At 42.0% G+C, this 27,711-nt stretch overlaps 2 protein-coding genes across 2 annotated transcripts; both read right to left on the bottom strand.

Annotated features, from left to right (window-relative positions):
• Positions 1-91: 91 nt before the first annotated feature.
• naxe (NAD(P)HX epimerase) lies at positions 92-3,660 on the bottom strand. Its single transcript, XM_024396250.2, has 7 exons — positions 3,501-3,660; positions 2,870-3,056; positions 2,657-2,765; positions 2,261-2,371; positions 1,890-2,000; positions 1,533-1,680; positions 92-661 (listed from the first exon to the last, which is right to left on the bottom strand). The coding sequence occupies exons 2-7, from the start codon at positions 3,037-3,039 to the stop codon at positions 459-461; spliced, it is 852 nt and encodes a 283-aa protein (XP_024252018.1). The 5' UTR covers positions 3,040-3,056; positions 3,501-3,660; the 3' UTR covers positions 92-458.
• A 5,300-nt stretch (positions 3,661-8,960) lies between these two features.
• LOC112230026 (lamin-A) lies at positions 8,961-26,433 on the bottom strand. The gene is made up of 13 exons (XM_024396249.2): positions 26,268-26,433; positions 25,209-25,573; positions 21,186-21,342; positions 20,807-20,932; positions 17,384-17,554; positions 17,013-17,138; positions 11,985-12,205; positions 10,558-10,807; positions 10,288-10,395; positions 10,067-10,186; positions 9,859-9,915; positions 9,542-9,736; positions 8,961-9,337 (listed from the first exon to the last, which is right to left on the bottom strand). Exons 2-13 carry the CDS (start codon positions 25,550-25,552, stop codon positions 9,302-9,304), a joined length of 1,911 nt encoding a protein of 636 aa, XP_024252017.1. The 5' UTR covers positions 25,553-25,573; positions 26,268-26,433; the 3' UTR covers positions 8,961-9,301.
• Positions 26,434-27,711: the final 1,278 nt, after the last annotated feature.

Genomic DNA, 27,711 nt, shown 5'->3' with positions numbered 1-27,711 from the left:
TGACAGTTTTGCACTCTCTTAGCATTCTCTCAACCAGCTTCACCTGGAATTCAAGATAACTGGTATTGTATGCATTGTATAAGAATAATGAAACCATCTACTATTTGTTATATTCAGCACTTCAAAAAGAACAGTCTTGACATTTGTATCTTGTATTTTTTAGTTGTTAAAATAGCATAAACAAATAGTTAGCATTATCTGATGTATTGGTGACTAAACTAAATGTTATCATAGTAATTCACAGAAAACATAGATTTTGCATGAATGACTCATGGGTGAAATGTGTGAAACCCCAATTAATGCACAATAAAATGTTTTGAACATAAGATAGAGGGTATTACAAGTGTTATACATGGGAGCATTACTTTACTCACTGCGAATAGCATTTACCCACCAATCTTTTTTTTTTTACATATACATGTGTATATACACATACATACACATATCACTGGTTGGCACTACTGCAGCTGGTACACACAGTCAGTATTGGGGTACAGAGGAAGGTTGAGCTGGTACTTCTTCTCCATGGCAGGAGGCACAAAACGTCCCCCCAGATAGTGGTAGCGTCCACAGAAGTGTTTTGCTGACTTCTTAGGGGCAGTCAGGGAGATTAGCATGTCTGGCTGGAGTCCATCTGTGCTGCCCTGCTCCACATCCCAACCTGAAGAGGACATATACAGTAGGGGAGAATATCTCCATCCCAATGGAAACATTTTGGCCGAGCTAAATGACTTAAGGCACACTGTATTGAACCTCTGGATTCAACAAATAACGTTCCCAATGTTTTCTGAACAAAATACTGCCCAAAATGTGGTTTTTAATCAAGGCATTTTCTTATAAGCTTTTTTTTGTTTTTGATAACTTGTTAATAGATCAATTTAATTATCTGGTGGTGACCCACAGAAATGCAGGACTGACTATGGCAAGTCAGTTTATATTTGGCTTGGCTAGCTTGCTAATATGATTTGAATAATGTAGCAACACCAGATCAACAGTATTAGCTATTTAGCACCGTGCCCCAGTTCCTAGAGGTAAGTGGACTGCGGTGTGAGGGGATGCAGAGGCTCACTCCGTCTGTTGCTTTTCTGGACCACTGCCGAGGGTGGGGGGGGGTATTACTGCCACTTTTACAGTTGCCGAAGCATCACCCAGGTGGGTGCTACATTTCAGTAGTGGATGATCCAGCCTACCTATGGAGGAGGAGCTGCGACAATCCAAGACGACTAAGTGCCCATTGAGGAGCTCCGTGGCCTGTCTGAAGGTCTCTGTACCATCTATGCTCCCTCTTCTCAAGATACTACCTTTCTGTACTGCCTATCATCTAAAGATGTTGAAGACCATCACCCAAATACTGCCAGATTTTGCTAAAATTGTTTTTAAACCAACTTTGAAATTCTACTATATAAAATCAATTATTACCTTGTGATTGAGATATAGTAGAGACTGGATATTTTTACTCAACTAGCTTATTAGTGAATAACATCTATATCTGCCCTCTAGATTCTATTGAAGTGAGTTAAGGGCTCACCCACCTGAGGGGATGTCAATACTAACTATGGGTACAGTGGTCTTCTTCAGCACATCCAGGATGGAGCCAAAAGGCTCCCGCACTGCACCCTTGAAGCTGAAGCCAAAGATGGCGTCTATCACCAGGTTGTAAGCCTCGTCAACCACCATTGCCTAAGAGGATCATCTCTGTCACTGTCAGAATTAACAACTGCACAGCATCACATACACACTCCAAGATAAATACACCAACAACCTTTTATACAACACTACTGACACTCACAGATAAACTTATGTGAGGTAGCCGAGGAGTCAGGACACACACCTAACAACCAAATAGACTTTGTTCTGAGGTTAACACAGGAGCCAGAGCTCACTAGTACCTCAGGCATTTCAGTTAGGAAAGGGATGTCCATCTTCTCACACTGGGTGGTCAGGCCCTGGAACAACAGTTTGTTTGGCCTCTTTGGGTACAGTATGGTGGGTGCATAACCCTGTAGTCACACAAAGCATCAAGCACAAAGAATCAGACTATAGGCATGTTACTTAGCAATGCATACTAATAGGTTATTTAAGCCTATGTGATGCCAATTTAAAGTCACTATTACAGAACAAGCACAACACAGCATTGATTCCAAAAGCAATAGATGCCTTTAAGAAAAATGGGTTAATTATAACAAGAACCAATTCTCTAATATTTGCTGCATGCCTTGATATTTGGAAACATAGCAGATGAGAAGGATGAAACACTCACAAAGAGTTTGAGATGTCTGGCACAGACCAGGCCATCTCCTCCATTGTTACCTGGGCCACAAATCACAAGCAAAGAGGGTCTGGCTTTGACCAGAGAGCTGGTGGGGTAGGCCTGGAACAGAAGAAAGGCAACAGGTGAATAAAAAGGTAGCCTAAAAGCAACACTTAAAGCACATGTCAAGCTTAAAACCATTTCAACCAGCCTAATAGAGCCCTCATGATTTCCAATTGTGAAATGTCTAATCTACACTATGCAGAGTCTAAATTGAGATAAACTTGTGCTTCTGAGATTTTCCAATGCTGAACAGCACACAGCTGTGGCATTCACCATCTCACAGCACCTTGGGTAGTACCAGTCATTGTAAGAGACACTCCTAGGGGAAATGCTGAGTCTCACCCTGGTGATTGCTGTAGCACAGCTGAGCCCAGCCAGCTCCATCAGCTGGTCCACACTGAAGCCATACTCTGAGAACAACTCCTCGTCAATTTGTTGAGCCTCCTCCTGCCTGAGGATACAGATATAAATCTCTCTCACTCTCACACTCTCTCTCTCACACACACACACACACACACACACACACACACACACACACACACACACACACCTTACCCAAGGTATTTTATGGACTGGGCCATGGTGGACACTTGTCCACTGAAGCACTCCTTATATAGACTATTCGTCACACTGACCAATGGACATGCCCTCCTGCGGGAGAGGACTGTGGTTGCCCGTAATGTCACAAGGAACCCAATCCTAAACAGAGCCCGCACACTCAACATCCAGTTGGTTCAAACACCTGGAAGAGGAGGAACACATTCACATTCAATGAGAGACCCATGTTTGAATGTAATGGACACTGAAGATGACAGATGAGTAAACTATTGTTATTGCCTGGGTGACAGTCTGTTTCTGGGCCCTTGCCAACTCCTTATAGAATTGTCATCCAAAAAATGTTTGATTTGACAATGAGCAATGGAGTTGACAGGAGCACAAACAGGTCTGGGGGCTGGCTTATGTTATTGTGCATGTATGTGCTTTAAACTATGGTTTTCATAACTCAAAATATATAAATAACTTAAGCTATCAAGAAAGAGTTCTACAGTAAAACATCTAAATAACATTTCAAACAGAACTATGCCTAATACCAAGCAAGCACAACACTGAAAACCTCCAACTTGCCTACTAGTTTGATTTGCTCACATCCATAACAGTGATTTGAGAGATGATTAGTAAGACTCACCAAATGCACAATCTTCTAGATTAAAAGGTTGTTAATCTTCAAATATTCAATTGCACAATTTACGAATCAAATGACAAAATTTAAATCGCCTTTAAAACCGTGTGTCTGGTGCAGTTTGTCACGCGAATTGCTTAGCATTTACTTCCTGTATAAACGGAAACCGTTTCTTCTTCTTCTTCTTCTTTTGGTATCATCGCGTTCGCACATTTGTTTGTGCATGCCGCCACCTACTGTGCGGTAATGTGTTCTCAATCACGTTATATTTTGTGATACAAAAATAAAAAGGAAGGAGGAAAGGAAAAAATGGCACGACCTAACCTTACACCTATATACCACTATTTCATCACCCCCCCCCATTTCAACTACTTTAACTGATTCGACACCAGGCTGATGGCCTGAGAGGACAAGACTCTTTCGTTCAACAGACCTTGTAATCTTCTGCAGTAAAACCCTTTACACCCAAGTGCCTCTCAGCAGCTGCTACCACAACATCTATTTCCCTGGATTTACATTCCATTTCTGCGGTACAGTTGATAACTAGGAAGCCTACGCCTAATACGCACCCTTGACCCATTATCCTCTAATCTCTTCACTATCTCAGCATATAACACCTTCTGTTCTACTCTGACCCTTCCAACCTCAACCTGTCTCTCTTGCATCGGGCACTTCTGATCCCCAAAAACATGGGCACATCCACAATTTTTCCACTGATACCACACATTTCTTTGCCCCATGCTCACCTGCACACTGCTCACATCTTGGAATCTCCCCCCTACACTGCGATGCAACATGACCATAAGCTTGGCATCTCCCCCCTACACTGCGATGCAACATGACCATAAGCTTGGCATCTAAAACACCTTAAGCAGGGTTTCCCAAACTCGGTCCTCGGGACCCCATGGGCAACAACTTTTGGTTTTTGCCCTAGCACTACACAGCTGATTCAAATAATCAACTAATTACCAAGGAAATTTATGTAAAAGCAAATAATTATGTGAATATGTATTTTCAGATGCAAGTGGAAAGGCATAAACCCTCATTTTTTGTAGCAATTAATGTACATGTAATTCTACATTATAAAATTATTAAAAATAAAAACACATAATAGAAGAAACCATGTGTCAGTATTTTCCTTTTATATGACCACCTTATGTCCTTGTAGCCATTTTCCATATTCATTTAGATTATTAGATTTTTTTTTCTTCCTATGAATGAAAAGAACAGATAATATTTCAACTGAGACAAACCATATGACTCTGTGGAGGCAGAAGCACATATACATCACAGTGTATCCAGTTACAAATCAAACTTTATTCGTCACATACAAATATTTAGCAGATGTTATTGCGGGTGTAGAGAAATGCTTGTGATCCTAGCTCCAACAGTCCTAGCTCCAATCTAACAATTCCCAACAATACACAAAAATCTAAAGTAAAATAATGTAATTAAGAAATATACAGTACGAGTCAAAAGTTTGGACAAACTTGATGACAGCTTTGCACACTCTTGGCATTCTCTCAACCAGCTTCACGAGGAACGTTTTGAAGGAGTTCCCAAATATGCTGAGCACTTGTTCGCTGCTTTTCCTTCACTCTGCGGTCCAACTTATCCCAAACCATCTCAATTGGGTTGAGGTCAGGTGATTGCGGAGGCCAGTTCATCTGATGCAGCATTCCATCACTCTCCTTCTTGATCAAATAGCCCTTACACAGCATGGAGGTGTGTTAGGTCATTGTCCTGTTGAAAAACAAATGATAGTCCCAAGAGCAAACCAGATGGGATGGCGTATTGCTGCAGAATGCTGTGGTAGCCATATGCTGGTTAAGTATGCCTTCAATTCTAAATAAAGCACAGATAGTGTCAATAGCAAAGCACCCCCACACCATCACACCTCCACCTCCATTTTTCACAGTGGGAACCACACATGCGGAGATCATCCGTTCACCTCCTCTTCGTCTCACAAAGACACGGCAGTTGGAACCAAAATCTCAAAGGACAGATTTCCAACGGTCTAATGTCCATTGCTCGCATTTCTTGGCCGAAGCAAGTCTCTTCTTCTAATCGGTGTCCTTTAGTAGTGGTTTCTTCATAGAAATTCAACCATGAAGACCTGATTCACGCAGTCTCCTCTGAACAGTTGATGTTGAGATGTGTCTATTACATGAACTCTGTGAAGCGTTTAATTGGGCAGCAGTTTCTGAGGCTGGCAACTCTAATGAACTTATCCTCTGCAGCAGAGGTAACTCTGGGTCTTCCTTTCCTGTGGTGGTCCTCATGAGAGCCAGTTTCATCATAGCACTTGATTTTTGTGAATGCACTTGAAGAAACTTTCAAAGTTCTTGACATTTTCCAGATTGATTCATGTCTTAAAGTAATGATGGACTGTCATTTCTCTTTTCTTATTTGAGCTGTTCTTGCCAAAATAATATTATGGACTTGGTATTTTACCAAATAGGGCTATCTTCTGTATACCACTCCTATCTTGTCACAACAACTGATTGGCCTAAACACATTAAGTAGGAAAGAAATTCCACAAATTAACTTTTAACAAGGCACACCTGTTAATTGAAAAGCATTCCAGATGACTACGTCATGAAGCTGGTTGAGAGAATGCCAAGAGTGTGCAAAGCTGTCATCAAGGCAAAGGGTGGCTACTTTAAAGAATCTCAAATATATTTAGATTTGTTTTTGGTTGTTTGATTTGTTTTTGGTTATTACAAGATTATTACAAGATTCCATATGTGTTATTTTATAGTTTTAATCTATATTGTAGAAAATAGTACAAAGAAAGGAATACCTTTGAATAAGTATGTGTGTCCAAACTTTTGATGGGTACTGTATAAATATTAGATAGGTAGATAGGGCAATGTCGAAAATACAGTCAAATAGAAAACAGTATGTACACATTATTAAAGTGACTACTAAAGTGGCCAGTGATTGCAAGTCTATGTATGTATATAGGGCAGCAGCCTCCATGGATGTTGGCTCGTGATGGTTATTTAACAGTCTGATGGTCTTGAGATTGAAAAACAGCTTCTGTCTCTCAATCCTAGCTTTGATGCACCTGTACTGACCTCACCTTTTGGATGATAGTGGGGTGAACAGGCCGTGGCTCGGGTGGTTGATGTCTTTGATGATCTTTTTGGCCTTCCTGTGACATCGGGTGCTGGAGGTGTCCTGGAGGGCAGGTATTTTACCCCCGCTGATGCGTTGGGCACACCACACCATCCTCTGGAGAGCCCTGTCATTGCCGGTGATACCAGACGGTGATACAGCCCGACAGGATGCTCTCAATTGTGCATCTATAAAAGTTTGTGAGGGTTTTAGGGGCCAAGGCAAATTTCTTCAGCCTCCTGAGGTTGAAGAGGGGCGTTGCGCCTTCTTCACCACACTGTTTGTGTGGGTGGACCATTTCAGTTTGCCAGTGATGTGTACGCCGAGGAACTTGAAGCTTTCCACCTACTCAACTGCTTTCCCATCGATGTGGATAGGAGAGTGCGCCCACTGCTGTTTCCTGAAGTCCACGATCAGCTCCTTTGTTTTGTTGATGTTGCGGGAGAAGTTATTTTCCTGGCACCACTCTCCCAGGACCCTCACCTCCTCCTTGTCGGCTGTCCGTTAGGAAGTCCAGGACCCAGCTGCACAGGGTGGTGTTCAGACCCAGGGCCCCGAGCTTAATGGTGAGCTTGGAGGGTACTATAGTGTTGAATACTGAGCTATAGTCAATGGACAGCATTCTTACATAGGTATTCCTCTTGTCCAAATGGGATAGGGCAGTGTGCAGTGTGATGGCGATTGCATCGTCTGTGGATCTATTGGGGTGGTAAGCAAATTGAACTGGGTCTAGTGTGTCAGGTAAGGTAGAGGTGATATGATCCTTGTCTGGCCTCTCAAAGCACTCCATGATGACAGAAGTGAGTGCTATGGGGCGATAGTAATTTAGTTCAGTTACCTTTGCTTTCTTGGGTACAGGAACAATGGTGGACATCTTGAAGCATGTCGGGACGCAGACTGGGATAGGGAGAGATTGAATATGTCCGCAAACACTCTAGCTAGCACACTCTACGTATGCTCTGAGGATGCGGATAGGGATGCCATCTGGGCTGGCAGCCCTGCGAGGGTTAACATGCTTAAATGTCTTACTTATGTCAGGGCACGGAGAAGAGCCCACAGTCCTTGGTAGCGGACCGCATCGGTGGCACTGTTTTATCCTCAAATCTGCCATCTATCTACGGTTTCTAGTTTGGGTAGGTGTTAATAGTCACCGTGGACACAACATCTCCTATACATTTCCTATGAACTCAGTAACCTTATCCGTGTATTTGTCAATGTTATTCTCAGACGCTTCCTGGAACACATCTCCATCCGTGTGATCAAAACAATCTTGAAGCTTGGATTTCGATTGGTCAGACCAGCGTTGAGTAGCCCTTAGCACAGGTACTTCCTGTTTGAATTTCGGCCTAGGAGCAAAATGGAGTCGTGATCAGATTTGCCGAAGGGAAGGTGGGGGAGGGCCTTGTAGGCATTTCAAAAAGTTGAGTAGCAGTGGTTCAATGTTTTTCCAGACCGAGTACTACAGTGAACTTGTTGGTAGAATTTGTTTGTGTTTTCCTCAAATTTGCTTTGTTAAAATCCCCAGCTACAATAAATGTTGCCTCAGGATATGTGGTTTGCAGTTTGCATATTGTCCAGTGTAGTTCTTTGCAGGCCGTCGAGGTATCTGCTTGAGGGGGAATATACACGGCTGTGACTATAACCGAAGAGAATTCTCTTGGGAGGTAATACGGTCGGCATTTGATTGTGAGGTATTCTGGGTCAGGTGAACAAAAGGACTTGAGTTCCTGTAGGTTATCACAGTCAAACCATGAGTAGTTAATCATGAAACATGCACCCCTGCCTTTCTTCTTTCCGAGAGTTATTTTTTCCTGTCTGCACAATGTTCTGCGAGAGTATGTTACAATCCCTGATGTTTCTCTGGAAGGAGATCCTCACCCTGAGCTCATCTGCTTTATTGACTTAACAGTAGCGAGTAATATATTCGGAAGCAGACTAGAAGTCCATTCCGAATACCTCTTCTCCGCCGAAAGTGTTTTGGAGCAGCCTCTGGAATAAGTTGAATTGCCCTGGGGGGTACGAACAAAGAATCCAATTCGGGAAAGTCATATTCCTGTTCGTAATGCTGGTGAGTTACCGCTGCTCTGATATCCAAATTTATTTTCGGCTGTACGTAATAACACAAATAATTTTCTGGGCTAATAATGTAAGAAATAACACACACAAAAAATAAATACTGCAAAGTTGCTTGGGACTTAGAAGCAGAGCTGCCATATCTGTCAGCGCCATCATACTTGTTCAAACAGCCAATACAATGTGTAGCATTGAATAACAAAACGAGACCACAAGAACAAAGATACACCATTAAAACAACATGAGGCAATTGTATTGATCCATGCATAGTTATTCTATTCTATTATTTTATTAATTGTGACATGAATAGAAGCTATATGTGTTACAAATCAGACTGGAGGCATACTGTAACATGCAGGGATCCATTGGGAAAATATATAGCTGACAGTGGCACTGTGGTTCAATCAAATTTTCATGCCAACAAATTAATCTAACCTTTATTTGTGCTCTGTCTGGATCTAAACATAAATCAAATACAATACATGAGCATGTCTGAATGTATTACAATGTATAAAGTTAGAAAAACTTTATTGGATAAAGAGTATAAAAAAAGATATATATATAAAAAATTGAGATGAAATGGAGTCCATGTGCACCAGTTAGAACTCAAAGCTTCACATGATGGGGCAGTTCTCCATTCTAGATCCACTCTGAAAAATGAGATATATTTTTTAACATACGCAGTTGGTTGTGCAAAATATCTTAATATGTTGAATAGCTCAATGACTACACAACCAGAGTTCTATGTCATTAAACAGGTTTGTATGCTTTCCAGCAGATGAAGTGTAGATTTCAAATGGGCCTACTTATAGGGACTAAAAATGTTGTGTGTCTGTGGGACTTATAGGACCTACCCTACGAGACGTGCTGCTGCTCACAACATAGGAGTGTGGGAGGAGACCCTCAGCGATGCCCCCACTTCGGATTGAGCGGGAGGTGGAGGACACAGAGAAGCCGCCGCTGGACTTGCTGTCAGCGGGCAGGCCACAGGAGCCACACCGGCTCCGAAGGTTATACTCACCATCTCCTCCACATGTGCTATGGGCCATCTGCAGGGGGCGTCAGAGATATATCTATTAACCACACATTAATTTTGCTGCATTCCTTATGGACGTGCCAAAGTCCGAAGACACACCCTTTTCATACTCAATTGGCATTTGATTGCACTCACCATGTCATCATCATCCTCGTCAAATAGGGTGCGGGTCACCTTCCTCATAGCCATTTCCTGAATAGAGAGAAAGATCCATTGCAATGTCACAAACTATAATATGAACATGTTTGTGGGGCAGGCCGTCATTGAAAATAAGAATTTGTTCTTAAACTGACTTGCCTAGTTAAATAAATGTCAAATAAATAAATAAACAGTGAGTGCCCACCTCTCCGTTGGCACTGATCAGAGTGGTCTGGAAGTGGTCTCCACTGCCCCATGAGGTCTGGGTCTTCCACACCAGGTCAGAAGGGGGGTTGTGGCTGCCGCCAGCTGCAGATGCCCAGATCTGATTCCCCATAAGAACATTCAGAAGTATTTTCATTTTTTTCACAGATAAAATGACCATGTTTAACACAATGGTAATTGAAGCTTTTCAGACACACTTACCGTGACCCTCTGTCCAGCCTTCAGGGTGAATTTAGGGGGGAACTTGAAGGTGATGGGGGTGCCGGAGCCCATCTGTCGCTTCAGCTGCCAGTTTCCCAGGTTCTGGTCCTGTGGGAGTGATGTGGAGGATGGATTTACTGTAAATCCCTAATTAAAGTGCTAAAGCAGTGGCAGTAGATTTGTAAATGTCACTCTTCAGCCTCATCCTATCAACCTAATAAGAAAACAAACTGACTTTAATGTGTAAAATGCCAAACAAGCCCTTCTCACCTCATCTGCTTTGTTGCTGAGCAACACATACTTCCCATCCAGGTCCACTTCATCCACAGTGACACGTCCACTGGCAGAAGCCTGCTGGGTGATGCGTGTTCGTGCCACTGTGCCTCCTGTCAGGCCTGAGGCCTCACTGTCGGTGTTGTTGAGACGCCGCTTCTTGGTAGAGGAATTGCAGTGGACGGTATGGGTGCCTGATCCACTTCCTGTCACTCGCGTAGTGGGAGGGCTGGGGGACAGACGCAACCTGGATGGAGTAGAATTGATCCATGGGTTTTAACAACCGAGAAGGGAGAAGAGCAAGAGTAATTTGTGAATGACTGAGTTTGACATGTATTTGTGCTTCTGACCTATGTATACAGTACTTTGTAATACTGTATGTGCCACATGTGCCTGTTTGTAGCCCTGTGAGTAAGTACATGTAAAGTATGTGTGTTTTGGCAGTATGTAAAAATGTACAATATGCATTAGTATTGTAGAAAAGGCTTTCAGATGTTGTATTTCTAGTTCGTCCCTTTAGTTAGAATACCTGACAGATCATCAGTCAATCACCACCAAATTTCTATCCAATCAGAGACATTCTCTTTAGCCTGCTTGTTGTAAGTACCGCCTCCAAGTTGTAATTGCTTATGTATCGTTATTGCTAGCAACTAGCTAGTTAGCCAGGCTAACTATTTTCTATGCATCATGCACACAGTGCATTGCAGTTATGTTTATGCTTGAGATTTAAGAATATTTATGTCCTTTTATTATCGTGGTCAGAGTTTGTTTACATTGTACAGCCTGCAGCTTATTAGAGATAGCAGGTTTAAGTTGTGTTAGTGAGCGCTCTCGCTCTGTCCACCATTTTCATGGTCAGTACACAGTTATTGCACCTTGTAGTGGTCACGTGTCCTTGCGGGCCACTTTATAGCTTACCGTCTATATAGACTGCAGATGTATTCTGCTATTGTGATTCATGTTCTCCTATACTGCATTATATTTTAGATGTAATGGAAGCCTATTACATACACCATATCATTTTAAGTCAGTATTGTATTCACATCTGTGTGAAGCCTTATTTCATTACATTTACATAGCAAATTGTAGTAAGCTTATCTGGTTAAACCTTTATACTGTATGCATCTTATAGTAATAATCACATTATTGTGTCCTATAATATGTTCGTTTTTCTATTCCTTGTAAAACCACATCCTACAGTTGGTCATTAAAGAACCCTAAAAAGTACCAGTGTGTAGTTCATGGTGGTGAGGTGACTAGCCAATTAAGACGGCATCCATACTGCTCTAGCCGGCAGCCCTTGTAGTGATTCAATATTGAAACCAGCAAGCTAACTTAGCTATCAGAACAGGTTTAACCCTGCCCTATTTTACAAGTATTGTATGTGTGACTATAAAATGCATATTTCTATGTCTTCAGTATACCTCTGCTCCTCTCCCTCCAGTAGCTTTCTGTAGGCACAGATCTCCATGTCCAGGGCCAGTTTGACATCCAGCAGCTCCTGATACTCATCCAGCTGCTGCTGCATCCTCTGTCTCATCTCAGCCATCTCTCTCTCCTTATCCCCCAGCAGACGGCGCGTGGTGTCCCTCTCACGAGACAACGCCTCCTCCAGGTCCCTCACCTTCGCCTCACGGGCTGCCAACTGGAATGGGTGGAAAGGTTCTTATGAAATGGGTAAAACTTACTTATTGACAGGGTATACATACTTTTAACAGCTAAGCTAGCTAGCTAACTCAGTCTAGTTGTTTTCTCAAGATCAGGGTCGGATGTTCCTTGCAACCGGGAACTAATCTATTTTTCAAAATTAAATTTGATAAGATTTCCCAAAGAAGCAATTCAGTGAATAGCCTAAATTGGAAAGGTTTCCTCTACCGACCTTGAGTAAAATCACATTTTAACTTACTTTAATGGTTGTCTGTGTGGTTGGACCTTTTTCAGGTAGGAATGTGAGAAAATATATCTATCTATCTATATCAGGAAAGTACGTCAACTTTTCAAAGCGCTGAAAGAGCATTCAGATTTCTATCACCTGAAACGTGCAGAAACATGTAAACACGTTGCACAAGCTCTAGAAGTAGGCATGCGTCTCATGCATGTATTTTCATCTTGTATGAATGCATCAGGTGATAGAAATCATCTGAAAGCACTACCAGTACTTTGAAAAGTTGATGCAATTATCTAAAGGACCAACCGCACAGACAACTGGTAAAGTACGTTTAAATATAATTTTGTTTAACATTCTTGCTTGTAGAGCTTGTGAGAAGAAATTTTCCAAATAAATGTAAGGCAGCCCAGCCCTAACACCTGACATTCTGCTAATTATTTGTATTAGACACTATTCATTTAACTATTCAATTCTCTCTTGTTTTGGAGTAAGATGGATGTCTAAACCCACTAACTATTTACATAGGTGTTCTTTGTATGATATGAAATAAAGTGTTGATTCTTTGAATTAAGAATAGTGCATTTTATGGTGATTTAATATTCCCCGTTTGTCTGTTTCATTTGATTGTCACTCACTCTCAATTTGTCTGATATTGCATAGATTTGCAGCTGATGTCCTTGATCTTCGGTGTAACAATCCCTGTATGGCTGACATGGGATGCAACCCCTGTCTACAACAGCACTTCATACCCACAAACCAGCATCCATTATCCTAGTTCGGCTAGGATAACAGTACACACAATGGTTACTAGGATTTTGTCTAACTTTGTCTTTCCTTGATTCCTCACATCCCATTTCCTCATCTGTATTGTATTGCAACTGTATTGGATGAGAGGCTACAAGGTAGCTACCCTTCTGACCTTCTCCAATGGGTTTTGAGAAGGAGGAGAGGAATCGAGGAAGGATGAATTGAGAAGTAGCCTAGCACCTGTCAACTAGCTAAAGTGCGACACACTCACACATCCTTCTCCGCACCAACCTCAGCAGTCAGCAGAGCAGAATGTGTGAACTGAATCAATCTAGCACCCCCATTGGAATGTGACACAAAAAAAGGAACGGTGTGCTTTAGGACCATGTGGACACCTCCGAGCGGTCGGGTAGGCTGTTTGGAGAGTTTATCCAACTGGATTAAAAATAAATAATAATGTCCCCCCCACTTCCGAAGTTGCACCCCGGTTTAATTCTGCTACATTGACTCAGATCACACAGTCGGTGGCTGAGTTATACTGTCGGCGGAGTAGGAGGATGTGAAAGGGGTGTGACTGGAGCAGAGGTGAGTTCTAGTAGCCAATGTAATGTAATGTCTTCCCCCCCTGAGACTTAAAGTAGTGTCTCCTGTCCATCATGAATTTATCTATATCTTAATACAATAAGCATATCAGCTGCGGGAGGATTTTGTGTCAATTTGCTTCATTCTGCTACACTCACTGTCCTCCAGTGGTTGGCAAGCTAACTTCAAGTGTCATTTGATTATGTTCGTACTATGTTCGTTCTCAATTCGTGGAAACATGAGTCTCATAAAATGTCTGTGTCCAGTTGCAGCGGGGTCGTTTGAATTTAGAAAATGCTCTGTTATTAAAATAAATCAATTTTATTCTCCATGAAGTAGTCTACCAATGTGTATGCCGCCATATTGTCTATTTCAAATATCTTTTCATTGATTGAGACAGGTGAGTGTCATCATGACATCTGGCACTTTGGGGTGGTTCCACCTGTCTTGATCAATGAGAGAACATTTGAAATAGACGAGATGGCAGCTTACACATTGTTGGATTACTTCATGGCTCAAAACATTTATTTATTTTAATAATTCAAACGGACCCCCTGGAACTGGACATTTTATGAGACTCCTGTTTCCACAAATCGAGAACAAGACAGTATCACAAATACCAGGTTAGTTGAAAAACCTTAGGCAACGTTTTATATTGGCAAACCTGTAACTCCCAGTATAATGGGTAAACATCTTTTGGGGTTAAATCACATTATCTGGTGTTAAAATCTGTAGCTAAACCTACCCTTGTAATGAAGGTAGAACTTAGGGATTTTTTACATTTTTTAAAATTTATTTCAACTTTATTTAACCAGGAAGGCCAGTTGAGGAACTAGTTCTCATTTACAACTGCGACCTGGTCAAGATAAAGCAAAGCAGTGCGACAAAAACAACACAGAGTTACACATGGGATAAACAAATGTACAGTCAATAACACAATAGAAAAATATTTATACAGTGTGTGCAAATGAAGTACGGAGGTAAGGTAATAAATAGGCCATAGTGGTGTGCAGATGAGGCTGTGCAAGAAGAAATACTGGTGTGCAAAAGAGCAGAAAAACAAAAACAAATACGGGATGAGGTAGGTAGTTGGTTGGGTGGGCTATTTACAGATGGGCTGTGTACAGCTGCAGCGATCGGTAAGCTGCTCTGACAGCTGATGCTTAAAGTTAGTGAGGGAGATATAAATCTCCAACTTCAGTGATTTTTGCAATACGTTCCAGTCATTGGCAGCAGAGAACTGGAAGAAAAGAATGCCGAAGTAGGTGTTGGCTTTGGGGATGACCAGTGAAATATACCTGCTGGAGTGTGTGCTATGGGTGGGTGTTGCTATGGTGACCAGTCAGCTGAGCTTTGCCTAGCAAAGACTTATAGATGACCTGGAGCCTGTGGATTTGGTGACAAATATGTAGTGAGGACCAGCCAACGAGAGCATTCAAGTGGCAGTGGTGGGCAGTATATGGGGCTTTGGTGACAAAACGGATGGCACTGTGATAGCCTCCAACACTATTTAGCAAATTGAATGCAGTCTATTTAGTAAATGGCATCGCCAAAGTCAAGGATCGGTAGGGTGAAGAGTGGAGGCTTTGTTGTGAAAAAGGAAGCCGATTCTAGATTTAATATGAGTCTGGAAGGAGAGTTTACAGTCTAGCCAGACACCTAGGTATTTATAGTTGTCCACATATTCTAAGTCAGAACCGTCCAGAGTAGTGATGCTAGTCGGGCGGGCGGGCGGGTGCGGGCAGAGATCAATTGAAGAGCATGCATTTTGTTTTGCTAGCATTTAAGAGCAGTTGGAGGTTTGTTAACACAGTGTCTAAAGAAGGGCCAGATGTATACAGAATGGTGACTTCTGCGTAGAGGTGGATCAGAGAATCACCAGCAGCAAGAACGACATCATTGATATACACAGAATATGAATTTAACATGCATGAGCCCAAGGCTTTTACGGTTACAGAAGTCAACAAACGAGAGCGGCTGGGGACAAACAGGGCCTGGGTTAACCTGACACGCACAGGAGCGAACCATTATTATCAAATATCACTGTCATGATGGTATGCAGAAAATAACATTTTAAGGTTCATTTAACTTCAAAATACATCACCAAATATGTTGCTTGAAATAAAACTAATGTTATGTACCATCCTGGTGTGATGATATGCAGTTCAACTTTATCCCCACAAGGTGTCAGTGCTAGCATCTGTAAAGTTCAGCTTTACTGTAAACACACCACTAACTAGGTCTTGGAAAGTGAGGCTGATAATACATGATAGGCACAAGCTAGCGGTTCATTAAAACTAGTTTGTTTCTTTTAAAAAGTAAGTGGGCAATACACATGGGTAAAATATAGTTGTGTTTTGGAGGATGCAGACGAAGAACTGAGTGACATTGGTTAGAGGGAGAGGGGTTGATAGTTGGGTAATTACTGCTGCTAGCTAACTTATGAGGTAAACAATGTGGCAGTCAAACATTGAATTTATATGCTAGCTACATCGTAACTTTGTTGGCTGTCGTGAGAGATATTCATTTATCTAGCTAGCTGGCTAACAATGTAAACTGATATTTTTCTACCTTCACATCACGCTAGCTCCAGTGATATTATTTGCTGTGCTAGCCAAATGAAACACCAGAGCAAACAGAAAATATACAGGAAATAAATGTTGTCTGATGATTTTGTTTAGTGGATCTGGTATTAATAAGTCAATGTGTGTATATTAGTAATTTGTTCCGTTTTCTGGTCGGATCTAGCTAGCAATTATGGCGCGCTGCAGCACCGGATGTGAACTGGGGAATAATCTCTTGTGGAGCGATGAAACGGTGAGAATCTGTCAAGCCTCACATACAATTATGTGATTATGAGCAGCAGTAGTTCCTGGTTTGGGTTTTTCTGACAAATCAGGATTGTGCGAAGACGGCGTTTAACTAGTGCAGTGATTTTTAAGTCTGTGTGTGGATGATAAACGGTTTCCACTAACAAAAATGTGCTTTTTGGCCATGATAAACACAGGTGAAATTAGCGAAAAAGAGGGGTTTGGCAGAGAGTTTCCATTTGCGATGGAGGAGACTTAGCTTCCTTCCTTTCCACAAAGGTAATCACAATTGTTAATGGCATGAAATGACAAACTTTCGCGAGATACTTTTACTTCTGGGTAACCGAGATTAACTGTGGAATCTTTTGGTTGCGCATGTGTATATAATGTGTTATTATTTTGACAAACCTGCACAAATACTATACCTGTTTTTGCAGCTGGCTGAGTTGGGAGGACATAGACTCGATGCGTACTCTGGTCTGCTGCAGCTCCTCATGGGCTGCCCCCACCAGGTGACTGCTCCTGTCAGCAGACTGACGGGCATTCTCCAACTGGCAGAGAACAACAAAAGGGCATTAGTCCTTGGGAGCATGGGGACCAGAATCAGTGGTCGTCTAAACTGATGCTATTCATCCCTTAGCTATGCTGATGAAATGTACTTCAATCAAACTTGTGCTCAAATTTCTCAAATGGTAGCATGCATGTTGGCCTGCAGCTTTCTGAATATAATACTAGCAGGCACATTGCACATCATGAAGCTCTCTTTCTCAACCTCAAAATCTGATGGATGGGCTACCTTAGATGTATAGGTTTTCTCTATGTCATCCTTGTACATCTTGATCTGTAGCTCGTGCTGGGAGCGCATCTCTATCAGGGCCTCGGCCAGCCTGCTCTCAAAGTCCTCCTGTTTTCCGTTACCCAGCTCCACCATGCAAGACTCGTGGCGTCTCTTCGTTTCTCTCAGCTCCTGTAAGAGATTTATCAACAAAACCAAATCTTAAGGACCGGTTTCCCCGACTCAGATTAAGCCTGTTCCTGGATTCAAAATAATTCTCAATGGCAAGTGTTTGTACATTCACTCTGCCAAAACAGTACACAGTAAAGGCGCCCACATACATAGGTTTGGTTTGCTTCGAGTAGAACTCGGCTAGGCGAAACGAACACCTGTGCTCCCACATTCCCTCAAGTCCTTCTCTTGAATAACGAGGAAAAAACGACAATATTACTGTTTTTTGTCCCTCTTGAGTCACTGTAGCAACAACATAGCCAGAAACACTTCCACACAGCCAGTGTTGCATTTCAGGTTAAATAACAACCCAATGTTTATATCCCAGGACAAATTAGCTAGCAACAGCAAGCTAGCTAGCTAAATGTCAATGAATATTTCATTTGTTTCGACCTGTCCCCAAACTAATATAGTTGGTTCAGAGTTTGTTTTGATATTTCAACCTACGTGTCCTGATCATGTCCGGTGTGGATGGACCAAATCAACATGCGTGCGATGGCACATGAGGACGCACGCATCTAGTCTAGTCTATTTATTTATTTTATTTTACCTTTATTTAGCTAGGCAAGTCAGTTAAGAACATATTCTTTTTTACAATGATGGCCTGGCAAAAGGCCTCCTGCGGGGACAGGGGCTGGGATTAAAAATGTAAATATATGACAAAACACACGACACAACAAGAGAGATACCACAACACTACATAAAGAGAGACCTAAGACAACAACACAGCATGGCAGCAATACATGACAAAAACACTGTAGCAACACAACATGGCAGCAGCACAAAACATGGTACAAACATTATTGGGCACAGACAACAGCACAAAGGGCAAGAAGGTAGAGACAACAATACATCACACGAACAGCCACAAGTGTCAGTAAGAGTGTCCATGATTGAGTCTTTGAATGAAGAGATGGAGATGAGACTGTCAAGTTTGAGTGGTTTTTGCAGCTCGTTCCAGTCGCTAGCTGCAGCAAACTGATAAGAGGAGCGACCTAGGGATGTGTGCGCTTTGGGGACCTTTAACAGAACGTGACTGCCAGAATGGGTGTTGTATTTGGAGAATGAGGGCTGCAGTAGGTATCTCAGATAGGGGGAGTGAGGCCTAAGAGGGCTTTGTACATTAGCATCAACCAGTGGTTCTTGCGACGGCTATATTGAGATGACTAGTTTACAGAGGAGTATAGAGTGCAGTGATGTGTCCTATAAGGAGCATTGATGAAAAATCTGATGACAGAATAGTAAAGAACATGTAGCTAAGGTGTTTGGTAAACTATTTCTCAAGTGAAAAATGTGCACGAAAACTAGTAATCTCGTTGAGTGAAGAGGAAGAGGCGACTCCAGGATGCTGTCCTTCTGGGCAGAGTTGCAAAGAAAAAGCCATATCTCAGACTGGCCATTAAAAAGAGAAGATTAAGATGGGCAACAAAAAAACACAGACACTGGACAGAGGAACTCTGCCTAGAAGGCCAGCATACCGGAGTCGCCTCTTCACTGTTGACGTTGAGACTGGTGTTTTGCGGGTACTATTTAATGAAGCTGCCATTTGAGGACTTGTGAGGAGTCTGTTTCTCAAACTAGACACTAATGTACTTGTCCTCTTGCTCAGTTGTGCACTGGGGCCTCCCACTCCTCTTTCTATTCTGGTTCGAGCCAGTTTGCGCGTTGTACAAGATCTTCCGTTTCTTGGCAATTTATCACATGGAATAGCCTTCGTTTTTCAGAACAAGATTAATCTGACGAGTTTCAGAAGAAAGTTATTTGTTTCTGGCCATTTTGAGCCTGTAATCGAACCCACAAATGCTGATGCTCCAGATACTCATCTAGTCTAAAGAAGGCCAGTTTTATTGCTTCTTTAATCAGGACAACAGTTTTCAGCTGTGCTAACATAATTGCAAAAGGGTTTTCTAATGATCCCTTTTAAAATGATAAACTTGGATTAGCTAACTCAACGTGCCATTGGAACACAGGAGTGATGGTTGCTGATAATGGGCCTCTGTACGCCGATGTAGATATTCCATTAAAAATCTGCCGTTTCCATCTACAATAGTCATTTACAACATTAACCATGTCTACACTGTATTTCTGATCAATTTTAAGTTATTTTAATGGACAAAAAAAATGTGATTTTTTTTCCCCTAACTTTTTAACGGTAGTGTATGTGCGAATTGTTTTGACGGGGAAGCATATGGTAAGATTTTAATTTAGCCAATTACCTTTAGCTGGCGAATTAGCTTTAGTTGCCTCAATAAATGCTTTCAATATGGATTTCTTAAGTTAAGACATTGAAATTTGGAGCTATTAACCTTTTCAAATATTATTCCATGTACATTTTGTAATTTATTGATGGTCCTTAAATAGCCCCATAAGGATATTGAATGTCAAACCAAATTGACCATGGGCATTATGATGGGGTCATGTGCAGCTGCGCTCCTAATTGATGATTACTTTACTGCTGCCAGCTGTGGGCATGAGGGCAGGATTAACATAAACCCAACCCAAGGAAAACTGTTATGGAACCCTTCATTACGTGACATACCATTTAGCGTGATTCACTGGAATCACTGGTTTGTATGAACATAATTATGATGAGCAGTCTCTTGGAGTGTTGAGTAGATTTTTATATTAATATAATAAAAAAATATGTAATTTTATCTGTCTCCAATCTCAATTGCTACAGAAAGAGAATGTCAGTGACAAGAATGTACCTACACTGACTTGATTACCTACACTGATTATCCCTTCAACAAATAAATAATGTGGATGTAGAACTGTTTTTCCAACAGTTCCTTTTTTTCATTCATACAGCTGTATCCTGTGGCTATTTTAGGGAGATGAAAGCCTGGAGGAGAAAGGTGGGAAAAGCCTGGGAATGGGTGGGGGTGTTTCCAGCCCTGTGCTAATTGTCTCGCAAATCTGAGTTTTGTACGAGACTGACTTTATGACAAAAATTATTCTATTTACACTTTGTAATCAATTTTAACACTATAACACATGTTTCTGTCTCATATCGATGCAACATAGGCTGTTTTCAAAACAAGAATTAGATTTTTAGGGGCAGTTGCTGTTTAATCTTAATCGAGAAACATTACTGACCCATAATGATTACTACTAGTTTTACTGCAAACTAGTCATGGAGGTCTAGTTAAAATGTCTTAAAATGATGATTATCATCATCATGGTAACAGTAGTGACAATGTCTGACAGTCTGACCTCAGTGTAGAGGTTCTTCTGGAACTCCAGCTCTTCTTTTACTGTCTGGATGCGGTTCTCTCCATCCACTCTCCTCAGCATCTCATCCTGCAGCTGCTTCTTAGCATCGCTCAGACTGGTCTCCAGCTGATCGAGTCAGAAAGAGAAATAAGATGTTAGGGTATGGCATTCACACACATGTAGGCAAGCGCACACAAGCATGCACACAATGAGAAGAGATAACAGTGTCAACTAGATGACGAGATTGAATCAGAATGAACTGGAGTGAAAAAAGTCAGTGACTCACAAAGGCAATAGTGGAACAATAGTGTTGGACAATAGCTGTGTGAATGGGATTGATAGTGTCTTGGAGAACAAGACAAATTGTGAGTGCGTTCACCTTGGCTAGCTGGGCCTTTAGGTTTCTGACCTCTGCCTCAAGGTTGCGTTTCTCTCCCAGGGCAGTGGTCAAGGATGCATCCTTAGAGTTCAACAAAGCCTCCAGGTCCTTCAGCCGGAGTAGCGCCCCCGCCAGGTCGGACTCCTTCTTTGTGTTCCTGAGGAGACATGCATTCACTGGAATCACTGGTTTGTATGAACATAATTATGATGAGCAGTCTCTTGGAGTGTTGAGTAGATTTTTATATTAATATAATAAAAAAATATGTAATTTTACCTGTCTCCAATCTCAATTGCTACAGAAAGAGAATGTCAGTGACAAGAATGTACCTACACTGACTTGATTACCTACACTGATTATCCCTTCAACAAATAAATCATGTGGATGTAGAACTGTTTTTCCAACAGTTCCTTTTTTTCATTCATACAGCTGTATCCTGTGGCTATTTTAGGGAGATGAAAGCCTGGAGGAGAAAGGTGGGAAAGCCTGGGAATGGGTGGGGGTGTTTCCAGCCCTGTGCTATGAGTCATAGTTATCTATATCCATCCACTGTGACGCATATGGTAGCCACAAGCCACAACCGTCTTTGTTTGGTTGAGAGACTGCCATGGCAACCCGGCCTGCCTTTGCCAAACACAAGGCTGTCACCATCTCAATATTTATGAAAAAATAATGGAAGCGGGGAGTGGAACACTCCAAACACTGCCACGTATTGTACATTTAAGTTGTGTCCCAAATGGTACTCTATCCCCTTCACAATGCACTACTGTTGACCAGAGCCCTATGGGCCATGGTCAACAGTTGTGTACTTTGTAAGAAATAGGGTGCCATTTGGGACACAGAATGATGATTGGAAAGCACAAACGGGAAAGTGTTAGTCACTGGGCTTGGATGCTGTATAGTAGGATGGGATGGGAGCTGTTTGGCTGGATGATGGTTGCAGTCAAACTACATTGAGCAATGAGGAAAATGAAGGAATATGCTAAATAAAACCGGAATCATTTGACACATGCAGGAGGCATAGGAAGTGGGTATGTGTAGGCAAACTACAGTCACCGGACAGTTTCATTTGGTGCACCACCCTGTTCACAAAAATGAATCGCTCCTACAGTCACGTGACCATAGCTTGTTATGTAAAGAAGGCAGACAGGCATCGAGGGCATTCAGTTACTGTTCGATTGAACATTAGAATGGGGAAAAACTAGTGACCTAAGCGACTTTGAGTGTGATACAATCATCAGTGCCAGCCACGATGGTTCCAATATCTCAGAAACGGCCGCCCTATGCACAAAACAGTACTGTAGCAATGAGGTATAGGCCCAAAATATTATCACCGCCTATTGGCTTTGCTTTCAATTCCCCTGCCAATGCATTGTCCTGTCTCAGCCTCCAGTATTTATGCTGCAGTAGTTTATGTGTCGGGGGCTGGGGTCAGTTTGTTATATCTGGAGTACTTCTCCTGTCCTATTCGGTGTCCTGTGTGAATCTAAGTGTGCGTTCTCTAATTCTCTCCTTCTCTCTTTCTTTCTCTCTCTCGGAGGACCTGAGCCCTAGGACCTGAGCTCCAGGACTACCTGACATGATGACTCCTTGCTGTCCCCAGTCCACCTGGCCATGCTGCTGTTCCAGTTTCAACTGACCTGAGCCCTAGGACCATGCCCCAGGACTACCTGACATGATGACTCCTTGCTGTCCCCAGTCCACCTGGCCATGCTGCTGCTCCAGTTTCAACTTCCACCTGACTGTGCTGCTGCTCCAGTTTCAACTGTTCTGCCTTATTATTATTCGACCATGCTGGTCATTTATGAACATTTGAACATCTTGGCCATGTTCTGTTATAATCTCCACCCGGCACAGCCAGAAGAGGACTGGCCACCCCACATAGCCTGGTTCCTCTCTAGGTTTCTTCCTAGGTTTTGGCCTTTCTAGGGAGTTTTTCCTAGCCACCGTGCTTCTACACCTGCATTGCTTGCTGTTTGGGGTTTTAGGCTGGGTTTCTGTACAGCACTTTGAGATATCAGCTGATGTACGAAGGGCTATATAAATAAATTTGATTTGATTTGATTGTTGTTCTTTTCAGACAATTTTTTGGCTATATGATCACGCTAATAGATCAGTTGTTGTATTACTTATGAGGCACAGCTGAGTGAGCATAAATTTGAATAATTTGCTTTTTTAGTGGGCTGATGGAGCCTGCATCTGATAGTCAGTCTGAGCTCAGCAGAGGGAGAGGGCAGCAGACGGTCCACCTCTCAATGTCCCTCCACTCTCCCTTTCCTCCGCTGACAATGACTGAAATGGACAGCATCATCCAGCTGATGGTGAAACTCGAATCGCACCATATTTTGTCTGCCTTATGCACAAATTAATGTTTTTACTCCTATGACCAGAGAAAGTGAAATATTCCTCGGTATTAAAAATGATTAAGTAGGGAGAACGCACATTTTATGACTTATAAAAGTGTTAAATAGAAAGTGTTGACAGTGCTGAGTAAAAACTTTGACATGAACTCAACTCATAAAAATAGCAGCTCTTTGCTGTATTCATTGACAGTCTGTCTCTAGTCATGGTTTTAAAAGTGTAGAAATCTCACAGTATCAACACCTGCTATATTACTGCAGACACGATAATCTGAGCCATCTGATTGGCCTTTGGTAGGCCAATGCACTTGATTTGCTCCTCCTGGGCCTGTTCTGGAGGCAAAGGGGGCACCGACCCAGTACTAGGGATGGCAGTTCGTACCTTCAGATATATGAAATGGTTCAAAATGGGAACACGTCGCCTACCTGGCGTGTAGGGAAGCTGAATTGAGTGCAGCTACCGCCAACAGCATGAGACTAATAAAAAAAATGAGGATCTCAAGGCTTATCGTTGGGTTTTTTACAGAAATGTTTGGCGATTGACTAGGAATGCCGGTTGATGAGCACTGCAATAGAGCATCTTTGGGATGGGATGGAACGGGCTGTTCGCAGCATGAATATACCGCCTTCCAATCTGAAGCAACTGCGTGATGCCATCGCATCAGCATTGACCAACATCCCTGTGGAATGTTTCCGACGCCTTGTAGAATGCCCTGAAGAAATCAGTCTGTTCTGGAGGCAAAGGGGGCTCTGACCCGGTACTAGATTAGTACCTAATAAACTGCCCGGTGAGTGTATATGCTACTGATAAGCACAGAAACAGCGTACTTCATTTCAAATCCTTTCATGCATGATAAGTGATACATTTTAGGCTAATCCAAATTACCTTAAAGCCTGATTAAATTGTATTTGAGGTCAAAGGCAAACAAGCTTTTGATCAGAATCAGAACGTCTTTAAAAGGCATTCAAGCATCCAAGTGCTCACAAGAATGGAGATGCAATACAAAACATCTGGATCTGTTCAGATCTTAGGAAACTGTATATTTGCATACATTTTTAATCAGAGAGACAAAATTTCCGTTGAAACCTCAGACATAGTCGTTCACGTGGTCAATGCATGCTCTTGAGTTGGTTCCCCAGTGGTTGTTATATAACCACTGGAGACATTGTGGCAGTATAACTTTTACATCTTAAACCTATTTGGGTGAGTCAGAGAACCCAAACTACTCCAGAATGGAAACAGTAGGCATGGAAAGTTTGAATCCAACGCTTAACCATCACACACACTTTCATAAGTTCAACTGACTCTGTAAACCTGTGCAAAATGTGCCTAGCTTTTCTGGCTGTCACAGAATGATGTAATCAGACATTCTTACTCTAATTAATATTAATAGTCTAATAATACTAAACTCAGTTCAACTGAATGGCACATCAACGCTCCACCGCTCTCCCTGCACTCTAATGACACACAGACACACAGACACACAAACACACACACACCAGGACATTACAGTATGAATGTGTTGCGGTCTTTACAGGGAAGTGCGCAATAGCTATATGGCAGATTATCTTTCTTAATTGAGGGCTTTATCAATTGCATGGTGGGGCTTATGGGATAAAAACATGGTTTTTATATTGGAATATACACCAATGCTGTAGGTACCTGGCCTTGAGCTCCTTGTAGTCCTCCCGCACCTTGCCTAGTTCCAGCTGCAGGCGTGCACGCTCTTTGGCCACCGAGTCAAGAGTCTGCCTGGCGTCAGCAAGCTCGGCCTCATAAGCAGCCTTCATGCCCTTCATCTCCCGGCTAATCTCGGTCTCCGATTCAGTAATGCGCAGCCGCAGCCCTGCATTCTCAGATTCCAGCGAGCGCACCTTGTCGATGTAGACGGCCAGGCGGTCATTGAGGTTGCACAGGTCATCCTTCTCCTGCAGCCGCGTGATGCGGTTGGGGGAGAGCGGGGTGCCCACGCCGCGGGGGGTTCGATTCTGGTTAGGTGTCGTCATGATAGGTGAAGGTAGCCTAGTCTGTACAGGGAGATAAAGATCTTTGTCAGAATTTCAGAACAAGGCCTATATCAAAGTCATTTGGCCTATATGAACAAGGCCTATATTAACTTGTCATTTGCATATGAATACCACAAACACTCAAATAATCATGAACTAATATAATCATAAATCTCAGCACTGTTGCCATAGGCCTTTCTAGACAGTAGATTCCAACCCTAACGTTACTCTTCTTTACAATGAGCTGCGGTTGTGGCAACTGCTAGCTAGTGTGTGGACAATAATTGCAGTTTTCAATGTATCAGTTTGGATATAGGTCAAAGTTGGAGTACAGTGGAACATCCCATCCCTGCATTGAGTCCCTTTTTCCGACCCATATCTCGTGCCGGCTCTGCAGTCTCTTAATCTAACCATGATTGTTCCGACCCCAGTGCAGCTCAGTGTTAACAAGCATAACGGTAAGGTCGGAATCTGCTGGCTAGACATTAACATGCAAAAATTGAAAAATGTTATCTAACATTCCAAAAGAAAGTCCTGCTGCTGGAATTTGAAAACTTCATTCAAAACTTTGGCCATAGAAAGGCTAATCATAATTTAATTTGTATTTTTTTAAATATATTATCTGTTGGCTAGTCTTTATGTAATTGGATGATCAACTCAAACAAAAACATAAGTTGTGTCTCTATTTCATAGGACAATCTTCCATGAGTCTTACCTTGAAAGGTGTTGTAGGGAGGGGGAAAATGTAAATCAGCGTTTGTCTGATGGTCAACTTGTCTTTCTGACTGTGAAAATAGCTCCAGTTGTCAGTGTATGTTCTGTAAATGAATTACCAGCCTAGGAACACTGTCTGAGAATCAGTCTGTTAGTGCCCATATAGTTGACCACAGAAAGAGAGAGAGAGAGAGATTTCCTCAATGCTCCGCCTATCTTCCCCTCTCTTCATTTACTGGGTGTGTGTGAACTTTAGGGATGAATGTTGAATTGCCCAAGTAAATTCATGATGCTACATTTAAATTGCAAAACAATTGCTCAACACTAAAAGGGCTAATGCAAACATGGTTTGTCAGCATTAAATTCCATGCTTCTTTTATTTCATTTGTGTACAGCTTTTGCCTCTACATGAGTATATCAACTATGAGGTTATAGAAAACATTTAATATTTGATGGTAGGCTATGCAGTCAGAAGTCATCCCTATTCGTGGCAGCTGAACACTTCAATATAAACCCAAAATAATCCCTCACAAACAATGTGATTAAAAACGCAAATGGGTATTTACATTGATGATTATTTCAAGACAATATTTAGTTCCAGTAAAGCCATAATAACTAGGCAATGGAATTCTGCAGACTGTGGTGGAGAGCAACTGTAGCTATGACTCATAGACAAGAGGAAAGAAGTAGCCTAGTCCTCCCTAGTGCTACAAGCAAGGGAAGCAAAGCAATCACTTGGAAACCAATTGTCACACCCTGGTCTTAGTATTTTGTGTTTTCTTTATTATTTTGGTCAGGCCAGGGTGTGACATGGGTTATTTATGTGGTGTGTTTTGTCTTGGGGTTTTTGTAGGTCACAGGATTGTGGTTAGTGGGGTTGTCTAGAATAGTCTATGGCTGCCTGGAGTGGTTCTCAATCAGAGGCAGGGGTTTATCGTTGTCTCTGATTGGGAACCATATTTAGGCAGCCATATTCTTTGAGTGTTTCGTGGGTGATTGTTCCTGTCTCTGTGTTTGTTTGCGCCAGATAGGCTGTTTAGGTTTTTGTATACTGTTTGTGTTTTCATCTTTATTGAAGGTGTATACAAATAACCACACTGCATTTTGGTCCGATCCCTGCTACACCTCCTTTTCAGAGGAAGAGGAAGAAGAGAACCTTAACACCAATAAAGATATGTGTTTTAATAAACTAGTGTATGTAATCAAATCGTGAGAAAGATTGCACACTGAATGTTTATTTTATTTATTTTATTTCACCTTCATTTAACCAGGTATGGCAGTTGAGAGCAAGTTCTCATTTACAACTGCGACCTGGCCGAGATAAAGCAAGGCAGTGTGACAAAAACAACACAGAGTTACACATAAACAAATGTACAGTCATTAACACAATAGAAACATTTATGTACATTGTGTGCAAATGTAGAAGAGTAGGAAGGTAAGGCAAT

Source organism: Oncorhynchus tshawytscha, linkage group LG31 (genome assembly GCF_018296145.1).
Source record: "Oncorhynchus tshawytscha isolate Ot180627B linkage group LG31, Otsh_v2.0, whole genome shotgun sequence".
NCBI classification, from domain to species: domain Eukaryota; kingdom Metazoa; phylum Chordata; class Actinopteri; order Salmoniformes; family Salmonidae; genus Oncorhynchus; species Oncorhynchus tshawytscha.
This window is presented reverse-complemented; position numbering and strand designations above follow the sequence as displayed.